This window comes from Tachyglossus aculeatus, chromosome 7 (genome assembly GCF_015852505.1).
Source record: "Tachyglossus aculeatus isolate mTacAcu1 chromosome 7, mTacAcu1.pri, whole genome shotgun sequence".
Taxonomy (NCBI): domain Eukaryota; kingdom Metazoa; phylum Chordata; class Mammalia; order Monotremata; family Tachyglossidae; genus Tachyglossus; species Tachyglossus aculeatus.
Window position 1 is genome coordinate 36,978,233 of NC_052072.1, and position 12,742 is coordinate 36,990,974.

Here is a 12,742-nt window from a genome sequence, read left to right on the forward strand (position 1 = left end):
TACAAGGTAATCCCAATCCATGCCCCACGTGAGGCTCAAAGTCTGAATCCCCATTTTGCAGATGAGGTAACTGAGAAGTGAAGTGACTTGTCTAAGGTCTCACGGCAGACAGTTGGCGGGACCGGGATTAGAACCCAGGTCTTTCTGACTCTCAAGCCCACGCAGTGGGCCACACTGCTTCCCCCTTGCACGCCACGGCTCCGTCCCTCGTCTCCGGCTGAAACGCTCCAAACCCAAGGGCCTAGGCAGGTTCGCCCAAAGCCGATCCCCTCTGGTCCTCCCCAGCTTGTGGGGGTTTCCCCTATCAGCTGAGCAACGCTGGCCCTGCATATTTGGAGGATGCAGAATCGGGGCCCTGGGTGTGTGTGTAGATGTGGGGTCGAGGGGCTCCACCGTCAGTTTTCGGGAGAATATTTACTTGCCGGCAGCCCAGTCTTCATTGGGTCTGGTCTCAGGTCTTCCAGACTCTTGGCCTGGGGCCTGGACTTGTTAATTTCATCTTATTCGTTCCCTGTCCCCACTGCCCTAATAGATATCTGCTTGGGCTCTCACTGCTGAGTCTCCCTGTCACTTTCCCTGAAAGGGGAAACTGAGGCCCGGTGCTAGAGAGTGACTTTCCCAAGTCCCAGTCTGAAACAAAGCTAGGGCTCAAACCATGAACTCCCAATTCTCTGCCCTATGCCCTCTATATTCTCCTACTTTCGGGTGGCTTTTTATGGTATTTATCATGTACTTACTCTGTGCAAAGCACTGTTCTAAGCACTGGGGGGGATACAAGGTGATCAGGTTGTCCCACGTGGGGCTCACAGACAGAATCCCCATTTTACAGATGGAGGTAACTGAGGCACAGAGAAGTGAAGTGACTTGCCCTAGGTCACCCAGCAGAGAAGTGGCAGAGCAGCTCCCAAGCAGCATGGCTCAGTGGAAAGAGCCCGGGCTTGGGAGTCAGAGGTCCTGAGTTCGAATTCCGGCTTCGCCACTTGTCAGCTGTGTGACGTTGGGCAAGCCACTTTGCTTCTCTGTGCCTCAGTTACCTCATCTGTAAAATGGGGATTAAAACCGTGAGCCCCACGTGGGACAATCTCATCACCTTGTATCCCCCCGTGCTCAGAACAGTGCTTTGCACAAAGTAAGTGCTTAACAAATACCATCATCATTATTATTATTATTCCCTGGACCTCCCCCGTTCCCAGAAAGACACTCTCCTGCAAAGCTCTGCTCCCAAGTTTGCCCCCACACTCATCGTGAAAAGATGGCACCCCCGATCCAGCCCGAAGGCAAGGAGGAACTGGTCATCTCCTGGGAAACCTGCCCTCCCTGGAATTCTTAATAGCAATCCATATCTCCTGGTTTCTCCTCCCCTGGCAAGAGTGAAAGAATCTCTTCCCTATTCACCCTCCCATCTGTCAGCCGCTCTCGCGAAGCCTCACCTTTGGGAATGTCACAGTCCTTGGGGCGGATGAAACCCCTCTTAATCAGGACCCCGACGGGGATGTCCCAGCCGGAAAGCCGGCCGTAGCCGGAGTGGCAGGACTTCTTTCCTTGGAGGTCGTTGATGGTGAAGGCATTGGCGCTGTCCTTCTTCACCACCGCCACTGCGTAGTACGAGTTGCTCCTGTCGCTCTCTGGAGGGGGAGAAAAAGGCAGGATCACATCTTTCATTCATTCAATCGTATTTACTGAGCACTTACTGTGTGCAGAGCACTGTACTGAGCGCTTGGGAAGTACAAATCGGCAACACAGACAGTCCCGACCCAACAATGGGCTCACAGTCTAGAAGCGGGAGACACACAACACAACAAAACAAGTAGACAGGTGTTATTTATGTTATTTATGTTATTTATATTCACACCTGCCTCCTCCTCCGGACTGTAAGCTTGTTGTGGGCAGGGAAGTTGTCTGCTGAGTCTCCCGAGCACTTAGTACAGGGCTCTGCACATAGTAAGCGCTCAATAAAATCCCACCGATGGACTACTTGATCCTAGCTAGTTTAGCTGGAAAGGGATGGGAAGAGCTTCCTGTAGGGAAAGACGACGGATGAGCCTCCATCCTGAGAAGCAGCGTGGCTCTGTGGAAAGAGCACAGGCTTGGGAGTCAGAGGTCAGTCTGTTGTAGTTTCCCGAGCGCTTAGTACAGGGCTCTGCACATAGTAAGCGCTCAATAAAATCCCACCGATGAACTACTTGATCCTAGCTAGTTTAGCTGGAAAGGGATGGGAAGAGCTTCCTGTCGGGAAAGACGACGGATGAGCCTCCATCCTGAGAAGCAGCGTGGCTCTGTGGAAAGAGCCCAGGCTTGGGAGTCAGAGGTCAGTCTGTTGTAGTCTCCCGAGCGCTTAGTACAGGGCTCTGCACATAGTAAGCGCTCAATAAAATCCCACCGATGAACTACTTGATCCTAGCTAGTTTAGCTGGAAAGGGATGGGAAGAGTTTCCCGTCGGGAAAGACGACGGATGAGCCTCCATCCTGAGAAGCAGCGTGGCTCTGTGGAAAGAGCCCAGGCTTGGGAGTCAGAGGTCAGTCTGTTGTAGTCTCCCGAGCGCTTAGTACAGGGCTCTGCACATAGTAAGCGCTCAATAAAATCCCACCGATGAACTACTTGATCCTAGCTAGTTTAGCTGGAAAGGGATGGGAAGAGTTTCCCGTCGGGAAAGACGACAGATGAGCCGCCATCCTGAGAAGCAGCGTGGCTCTGTGGAAAGAGCCCAGGCTTGGGAGTCAGAGGTCAGTCTGTTGTAGTCTCCCGAGCGCTTAGAACAGGGCTCTGCACATAGTAAGCGCTCAATAAAATCCCACCGATGAACTACTTGATCCTAGCTAGTTTAGCTGGAAAGGGATGGGAAGAGCTTCCTGTCGGGAAAGACGACGGATGAGCCTCCATCCTGAGAAGCAGCGTGGCTCTGTGGAAAGAGCACAGGCTTGGGAGTCAGAGGTCAGTCTGTTGTAGTCTCCCGAGCGCTTAGTACAGGGCCCTGCACATAGTAAGCGCTCAATAAAATCCCACCGATGAACTACTTGATCCTAGCTAGTTTAGCTGGAAAGGGACGGGAAGAGTTTCCTGTTGGGAAAGACGACGGATGAGCCGCCATCCTGAGAAGCAGCGTGGCTCTGTGGAAAGAGCCTGGGCTTCAGAGGTCATGGGTTCCAATCCCAGCTGTGTGACTACAGGCAAGTCACTCAACTTCTCTGCGCCTCAGACGGCTCTCCAGACACGGGGCCGGATTAAAGCCGTGGGACTCGGAAAAAGCATCTGAGGTGGTGGGAGATTCGGCATTAAAAAAAAAATAATATGGGACATAGCAGCATCCAATGGCATATCGCTACCAGACAGGAGACAGACCCGTTGAAAAACAGTCTGATATTTTCATTCATTCATTTCAGTCATATTTACTGAGCGCTCACTGTGTGCAGAGCACTGTACTAAGCCTTTGGGAGAGCACTGTGTGGTACAAAACTGGCTAAACGGCCACCTAAGGGGAGATGGGGTGTGCAGAATTCCTGCTGCCCCAGGAGATGGTGACTGTAGTTTCCACACTTAGACAGGGTCTTTCCTAAAGTTGGGGTAATGGGGCTGGGGGCAAGAGGGTAGATCCTAGCCAGAATCCTCACAGCCAACTCCGGATTAATTCTAGGGTTTTAGGGATTGAAACCCTCAAACTAAGTGGGAGCTCCTGCCAAAAATAAATTCCTAATTTCAGGAGTGTTCTCTGGTAAGAAGTAGACTATTTAAGACTGAAACAGCACCACAGAATGGCTTTATGTTAATTAGAAAACGAGTTTAGTATAGTGTTATGAGCCTCGGTGCCAGAATTGCGACAATTGTGCTTTTAATTAGGAAAAGCTGTATATGTAGGAGCCCCTACAAAATCTAATAGCTCCAGGCCCCGCAGGAGAGAGAACCCGGCCCATGGTGGTTTTTCTGAGTGCTTAGTACAGTGCCTGTCACATAGTAAGCGCTAACAAATACCATCATTATTGTTATTATTTCCTATTAAACCAGGACCCTCAAAGTCTAGTGACAGCCCTGCTAAGTTCTACAACCTCCAGTTCTCATGAGGCAAAATTCTAGATGATGATAATAATAATTAACAATTTTGGTATTTGTTAAGAGCTCACTATGTGCCAAGCCCTGTCCAAGCGCAGAATTGGAGCAGGACAGAACCTGACTTTCCCTGTTACTGACATTTTCCTCATGCTCAGGAAAGGGGAGAAAGAGAATCACCAGAACAAGTAGAGGTCCTTGCAGCGGTGTGAGAAATGCTGGGGAATTTGGAGTGTGTGGGTTGGGGGAGAGCATGATGGTTGCAATATTGCTACAGAGCTCCTTGCAAATCTTGGTTCTAAAGGGGCTTGGCTGTCTTGGTGGTTTGATCTCGGCTCAGACAAGACAGCTCTTCTTTTTCTTCCAGCCTCCTGCTTCCCCAGTCCCCGTCAACCTCCCCCAGTAAACCATCTGCGGGCCTTATTAAAAATACACAGAGCACACATATTCTTGGCTCGCTCCGGGTTGATGATTCAGAATCTGAGGAGGAGTAGGTGGGGATGGTTATTCCAGCCGATCATCGTCAACAGCACCGGCTGAGCTGCTACTGTGTGCAGCTCTCTAACTAGCTGCTTGGGAATATACCCGGGAGTGGAAAACTTGATCCCCACTCTCCAAGAGCTTAGAGTCAAATGGGGGAGACGCGTGGACACGGACGACCAAATTGGCAAACGTCAAGGGACTGAGAAACGAGAGAGAAAACCCCAAATAAGCAGATAGATAACTACAGCTGTCCACAGATGTCAATAAATACGATTAAATGAAAGTTAAGTAAACGCATGTTAATGGCTGTCATATTAACGACTGTCTTCCCCTCTAGACTGTAAGTTCCTTGTGGGGAGGGAATGTGCCTGTTTACTGTTGCACTGCGCTCTCCCAAGGGCTTAGTACAGTACACTGCAAACAGGAAGCTCTCAATAAGTACGATTGATTGACTGGAGATGAAAAGTCACTTCTCTGTGCCTTAGTCCTTTCATCGGCAAAATGAGGCTTCAATACGTGTTTTTCCTCCTACTTAGACTGTGAGCCCCATGTGGGACATGATTATCTTATTTTTATTTTGTTATGTTTTGTTTTGTTCTCTGTCTCCCCCTTCTAGACTGTGAGCCCACTGTTGGGTAGGGACCATCTCTATATGTTGCCAACTTGGACTTCCCAAGCGCTCAGTACAGTGCTCTGCACACAGTAAGCGCTCAATAAATATGATTGAATGAATGAATGAATGTGGGACATGATTATCTTGTATTCTTCCCCAGTGTTTAGTATAGTGCTTGGCACATACTGAGGGCATAACCAATACCATCATTATTATTATTACTACTACTACTACTAATACTAATGATAAGATTCCTACGCCCCTCTACTCCCCACAGCACTTGCATATATTTGTACATATTTATTACCCCTTTTATTTTATTTGTACTCTATTTATTACTCTATTTTATTAATGATGTGTATGTAGCTATAATTCTATTTATTCTGATGGTATCACCTGCCCACATGTTTTGTTATGTTCTGTTTTGTTGTCTGTCTCCCCCCTTCTAGACTGTGAGCCCGTTGTTGGGTAGGGACCGTCTCTATATGTTGCCCACTTGTACTTCCCAAGCGCTTAGTACAGTGCTCTGCACACAGTAAGCACTCAATAAATACGATTGAATGAATGAATGAATGAATGTGGGACATGATTATCTTGTATTCTTCCCCAGTGCTTAGGATAGTGCTTGGCACATACTGAGGGCATAACCAATACCACTATTATTACTACTACTCCTAATACTAGTGATAAGATTCCTATCCCCCTCTACTCCCCACAGCACTTGTATATATTTGTACATATTTATTACCCCTTTTATTTTATTTGTACATATTTATTACTCTATTTTGTTAATGATGTGTATGTAGCTATAATTCTATTTATTCTGATGGTATCACCTGTCCATATGTTTTGTTATGTTTTGTTTTGTTGTCTGTCTCCCCCTTCTAGACCGTGAGCCCATTGTTGGGTAGGGATCATCTCTATATGTTGCCAACTTGTACTTCCCAAGCGCTTAGTACAGTGCTCTGCACACAGTAAGTGCTCAATAAATACGATTGAATGAATGAATGAATGAATGTGGGACACAATTATCTTGTATTCTTCCCCAGTGCTTAGTATAGTGCTTGGCACATTCATTCATTGATTCATTCATTCTTTCCAAGCGTTTAGTACAGTGCTCTGCACACAGTAAGCGCTCAATGAATACGATTGAATGAATGAATGGTATTGACACTTGTCTACTTATTTTGTTTTGTTGTCTGTCTCCCCCTTCTAGACTGTGAGCCCGTTGTTGGGTAGGGGCCATCTCTATATGTTGCCATCCCAAGTGCTTAGTACAGTGCTCTGCACACAGTAAGCGCTCAATAAATACGATTGGATTGGATGAATGAATTAAAGGCAGAGGAGTGAGGAGGCTGATGCAATAGTCACTCACTCAATCGTATTTATTGAGCGCTTACTGTGTGCAGAGCACTGTACTAAGCGCTTGAGAAGTACAAGTTGGCAACATATAGAGACGGTCCCTACCCAACAGTGGGCTCACAGTCTAGAAAAGGGAGACAGAGAACAAAACAAAACATATTAACAAAATTAAATAAATAGAATAAATATGCACAAGTAACATAAATAGAGTAATAAAATATCTTTCTGGAATAAAGGATCTTCAAAAATGGGAGAATCTAGGGGCTGTAAATGATTTTCAAATTGACAATACTGTCACCATTTATTTCCTCACCTCAATCACATAAAAAGGTTTCAGTGGGAGCCTACCATTTTCTTTGACTTAATGATAATAATACAGTGGAAAAGAATAATAATAGTGAAAGCATGCTAAGTACTTTTGTGTCAGGAGAGGACAACATGGTACGGTTTGGACGGAGAGGAAGGGCAGATTCTGGAGAGGTTGAGAAGAAGGAACCGACAGGACTTGGTGATCGACTGAACGTGGGGGTTTCAATCGTATTTATTGAGCGCTTACTGTGTGTAGAGCACTGTACTAAGCACTTCGGAATAGGATAGTATATAGTATACTGCACTATAGTATAGTACAGTATAGAGAAGCAGTGTGGTTCAGTGGCAAGAGCCCGGGCTTTGGAGTCAGACGTCAGGGGTTCGAATCCCGCTCCACCGCTTGTCACCTGCGTGACCTTGGGCAACTCACTTCACTTTTCTGGGCCTCAGTTACCTCCTCTGTAAAATGGGGATTAAGACCGTGAGCCCCACGTGGGACAACCTGATCACTTTGTAAATTCCCCAGCGCTTAGTACAGTGCTTTCCACATAGTAAGCGCTTAATAAATGCCATCATCATTATTATTATTATTATTATTGAAAGAGAGTGAGGAGTCACAGATGATGCCAAGGTTGCGGGCTTGTGAGACGGGGAGGATATTCATTCATTCATTCATTCAATCATATTTATTGAGCGCTTACTGTGTGCAGAGCACTGTACTAAGCTCTTGGGAAGTCCAAGTGGGCAACGTACAGAGACGGTCCCTACCCAACAGTGGGCTCACAGTCTAGAAGGGGGAGACAGACAACAAAACAAAACATATTAAAACATCTTTTAGACTGTGAGCCCACTGTTGGGTAGGGACAGTCTCTATGTGTTGCCAACTTGTACTTCCCAAGCGCTTAGTACAGTGCTCTGCACACAGTAAGTGCTCAATAAATACGATTGATGATATGTTGCCAACTTGTACTTCCCAAGCGCTTAGTGCAGTGCTCTGCACACAGTAAGCGCTCAATAAATACGATTGATGATGATATTAACAAAGTAAAATAAATAGAATAGTGGCCCTGGCAACAGTGTCCTCGCAGCCGTCCCGCCCCAAGAAACAGCAAGCTGTTTCCCAAATTGGCACGCCAAGTCTGAGTGGCCACAGACCCAGTTCCCTCCATCCCAAACATCCCCCCATTCCAGGGGCCAGCGGACCCCGCCTCGGTTTCTGGTGGAAATTCCCAACAGCTGGGGCAACAAGAGCCTCATCTGTGTGCTCACCGGAGTAGCTTTCCCCAGCCGCTGGCACAAGCCCGTATGTTTTCCCGGCCTCGTAAATGTCTCCTCCATCCAGAGTTACAGCATCGATTTCCTTTTCCTGAGGGGGGGAAAACACAAATCGAGGCAGTGTGCTTGTTTGGTTTCAACAACATTTCCCAGCCCCACGGTGATGCACGTCAGAGCCTGGCACACATAGCAGCACGTCAGACGCATATCTGGTAGCCTCCGTATACTGTCTGTGACGTGAATTTACAGTGAACGGCATCGCTTTCTAGGAACGGAAGCTGTGAGCCCACTTTTAGACTGTGAGCCCACTGTTGGGTAGGGACCGTCTCTATATGTTGCCAACTTGTACTTCCCAAGCGCTTAGTCCAGTGCTCTGCACACAGTAAGTGCTCAATAAATACGATTGATGATGATGATGATCCCGGCCTAGCGGAAAAGACACGGGAGCCAAAAGACCTGGGTTCTAATCCCGGCTCCGCCACTTGCCTCCTTGTGTAAATCACCTCATTTCTCTATGTATCAGTTTCCTCATATCGTCATCATCATCAATCGTATTTATTGAGCGCTTACTGTGTGCAGAGCACTGGACTAAGCGCTTGGGAAGTACAAGTTGGCAACATATAGAGACAGTCCCTACCCAACATCTAATGGGGATTAAATACCTGTTCTCCATCAATCATATTAACTGAGCGCTTACCGTGTACAGAGCACTGTACTAAATGCTTGGGAGTGCTGTGCACACAGTAAGCGCTCAATAAATACGATTGAATGAATGAGAGGACAGTATAACGCAGCTGGTAGACCTGTTCCCTGTTCTTCCCACATAGACTACGAGCCCCATGTGGGAGAGGGACTGTGTCCCAACTTTTTAATTGTGTATCGACCCAGTGCCCAGAGTACAGTGCTCGGCACGTAGCAAGCATTTAGCAAATAGCACAATTATCATCATCATCAACACTTGAATATCTTTCTATGTGTACAATCAATCAGTCGTATTTATTGAGCGCTTACTGTGTGCAGAGCACTGTACTAAGCGCTTGGGAAGTACAAGTTGGCAACATATAGAGACAGTCCCTACCCAACACATACGGAAGCTCAACGGAGAGGAGAAGATTCCATCGTCTCCAATGTTGAGCTCCAAAAAAGATTTCTGGATCCCGCTTGTCAAAAGACGTATGTTTCCCACAGTCACAGGAACCCATCTACGCGGCTCACGGCCGTCGTGCGGAGAGTGCGAGACCATAATAATAATAATGATGGCATTTATTAAGCGCTTACTATGTGCACATCACTGTTCTAAGCGCTGGGGAGGTCACAAGGTGATCAGGTTGTCCCACGGGGGGCTCCCAATCTTAATCCCCATTTTCCAGAGGAGGGAACCGAGGCCCCGAGAAGTGAAGTGACTTGCCCGGAGTCTCACAGCTGACAATTGGCGGAGCCGGGATTTGAACCCGTGACCTCTGACTCCAAAGCCCGGGCTCTTTCCAATCAATCAATCATATCCATTGAGCGCTTACTGTGTGCAGAGCACACGCTTTGCCATCTGACTGGTTACTCTCAGTATTATTATTCTTTTCCACTGTATTATTATCATTAAGTCAAAGAAAATGGTAGGCTCCCACTGAAACCTTTTCATGTGATTGAGGTGAGGAAATAAATGGTGACAGTATGGTCAATTTGAAAATCATTTACAGCCCCTAGATTCTCCCATTAATGAAGATCCTTTATTCCCTGCCCGGCACAAGGGCTCTAGGGTCTGGAAAGCTGTTGGCCGGAGAGCATTTCCTGCCCACTCCCCTCAGGAGGCAGCAGGCAATCAATCAACGGTATTTACTGAGCGCTTACATGGTGCAGCGTATTGCACTGAGCCCTTGGGAGAGTACAGCTGTGAAGCAGCTGTGGCTCAGTGGAAAGAGCCCGGGCTTTGGAGTCAGAGGTCATGGGTTCTAATCCTGGCTCCGCCACTTGTCAGCTGGGTGACCTCGGGCAAGTCACTTCACTTCCCCGGGCCTCAGTTACCTCATCTGCAAAATGGGGACTAAGACAGGGAGCCCCACGTGGGCCCCCCTGATTGCCTTGTATCTACCCCAGAGTTTAGAACAGTGCTGTGCACCTAGTGAGCGCTTAACAAATACCATCATTATTCATTCATTCATTCAATCGTATTTATTGAGCGCTTACTGTGTGCAGAGGACTGTACTAAGTGCTTGGGAAGTACAAGTTGGCAATTATTATTATTAACATTATTATTATTACAGAACCATAGAGTTGGGAGACGTGATCCCTGCCCGCCAGGAGCTTACAGTCTACAGGGGGATACAGTATGTACATTCATTCATTCAATCATATTTATTGAGCGCTTACTGTGTGCAGAGCACTGTACTAAGCGCTTGGGAAGTACAAGTTCGCAACATACATATACATGTTGCCGATTTGTACTTCCTAAGTGCTCAGTACAGTGGTCTGCACACAATAAGCGCTCAATAAATATGATTGAATGAATATATATATATATATATATGTATATGTACAGACACACACATACATATATAAGTAGTATTTGCTAAGCATTTACTATGCTCCAGGCACTGTTATAAGTGCTGCGGTATGTACAAGGTAATCAGGTTATTCATTCATTCATTCATTCATCCATTCAATCGTATTTATTGAGCACTTACTGTGTGCACAGCACCGCACTAAGCGTTTGGGAAGTACAAGTTGGAAACATATAGAGACGGTCCCTACCCAACAGCGGGCTCACAGTCTAGACGGGACTAGGTTAGACACAGTCCCTGTCCTACATGGGGCTCACAGTCTTTATCTCCATTTTACAGATAAGGTAACTGAGGCCCAGATAATAATAATATCAATAATTATTCTAGCCTGTGAGCCCACTGTTGGGTAGGGACCGTCTCTATATGTTGCCAACTTGTACTTCCCAAGCGCTTAGTACAGTCCTCTGCACACAGTAAGCGCTCAATAAATACGATTGATTGATTAATAATGGCATTTATTAAGCGCTTACTATGTGCAAAGCACTGCTCTAAGCACTGGGGAGGTTACAAGGTGATCAGGTTGCCCGACGGGGGGGCTGACAGTCTTCACCCCCATTTTCCAGATGAGGGAACTGAGGCCCAGAGAAGTGAAGTGACTCACCCAAAGTCACACAGCCGACAACTTTTGGGGTTGGGATCAGGACGCAGGTCCTTCTAACTCCCGGGCCCGGGCCGTAGCCATTAGTTGACGCTGCCAGCTCGGTGATTTGGGTAGGGACCGTCTCTATATGTTGCCAACTTGAACTTCCCAAGCGCTTAGTCCAGTGCTCCGCACACAGGAAGCGCTCAATAAATGCGATTGATGATGATGTGCCACCGAGCGGGCATCCTCCGTGTCGGCCCGGCCCGCCGGCCGGGAGTCGGACTCACCTGGATCAGCTCCATACAGTGTTCGGAGGACTGGGCCGAGACACACTGGATCGGCGGCTTCAGCTTCTGTTTGTTGAAGGCGACGGCCATGTCCCCGCACTTCTGTATCTCCGGGGTGGAGAGCACGCACCAGCGCAGGTGTTTGGGCAGCCCTGCATTGTCGCCACAAGAGAAGACAAGGCGGTGGGGGGTCTGGACTGTGCTGGCCCCCCTTGCCCCCCAGCCTTGGTAAGCAGCTGGCTCGGAGAGCCCCGAGGAATCATCATCATCATCCTCAATCGTATTTATTGAGCGCTTACTATATGCAGAGCACTGTATTAAGCGCTTGGGAAGTACAAATTGGCAACATATAGAGACAGTCCCTACCCAACAGTGGGCTCACAGTCTAAAAGGGGGGAGACAGAGAACAAAACCATACATGCTAACAAAATAAAATAAATAGAATAGATATGTACAAATAAAATAAACAAATAGAGTAATAAATATGTACAAACATATATACATACATACAGGTGCTGTGGGGAAGGGAAGGAGGTAAGATGGGGGGGATGGAGAGGGGGACGAGGGATCAGTCAATCAATGGCGCTTATTGAGCACTTACACTGTGCAGAGCACCCTACTAAGTGCTTGGGAGAGTACAACACGACAGATCGAGCGTACACGTTCCCGGCCCTCAGTGAGCTCACGGTCTAGGGAACTACTGCTTAGTACAGTGCTCTGCACACAGTAAGCGCTCAATAAATACGATTGATTGATTGATTGATACGGAAGCAGTGTGGTCTAGTGGAGAGAATCTGGGCCTGGCTCCTCCACTTGTCTGCTGTGTGACCGCGGATGAGTAACTTAATCAATCAATCAATCAATCGCATTTATTGAGCGCTTACTGTGTGCAGAGCACCGGACTAAGCGCTTGGGAAGTACAAGTTGAGTACAAGTACTCAACTTCACTGTGCCTCAGTTTCCTCATCTGGAAGTCAGGGATTAAGACTGTGAGCCCCGTGTGTACTAAGCACTGGTGTAGATGCAAGATAATCGGGTTAGATATAGTTCCTACCCCCCCATGCGTACTAAGCGCTGGGGTGGATAATAATAATAATAATAATAATAATAATAATGGCATTTTTTAAGCGCTCTATGTGCAAAGCACTGTTCTAAGCGCTGGGAAGGTTACAAGGTGATCAGGTTGTCCCACGGGGGGCTCACAGTCAATCCCCGTTTGACAGATGAGGGAAC

At 47.4% G+C, this 12,742-nt stretch overlaps 1 protein-coding gene across 1 annotated transcript in view; it reads right to left on the bottom strand.

Moving 5' to 3' along the window:
* The window catches only part of MELTF (melanotransferrin), a 51,432-nt gene that overhangs the window by 10,734 nt on the left and 27,956 nt on the right, over nucleotides 1-12,742 (bottom strand). Inside the window, exons 9-11 of the mRNA XM_038748785.1 lie at nucleotides 11,510-11,661; nucleotides 8,079-8,175; nucleotides 1,431-1,625 (exon numbers count right to left, since the gene is read on the bottom strand). Of these exons, the coding sequence (XP_038604713.1) occupies nucleotides 1,431-1,625; nucleotides 8,079-8,175; nucleotides 11,510-11,661 (444 nt within the window). The remainder of the gene's footprint in view (nucleotides 1-1,430; nucleotides 1,626-8,078; nucleotides 8,176-11,509; nucleotides 11,662-12,742) is intronic.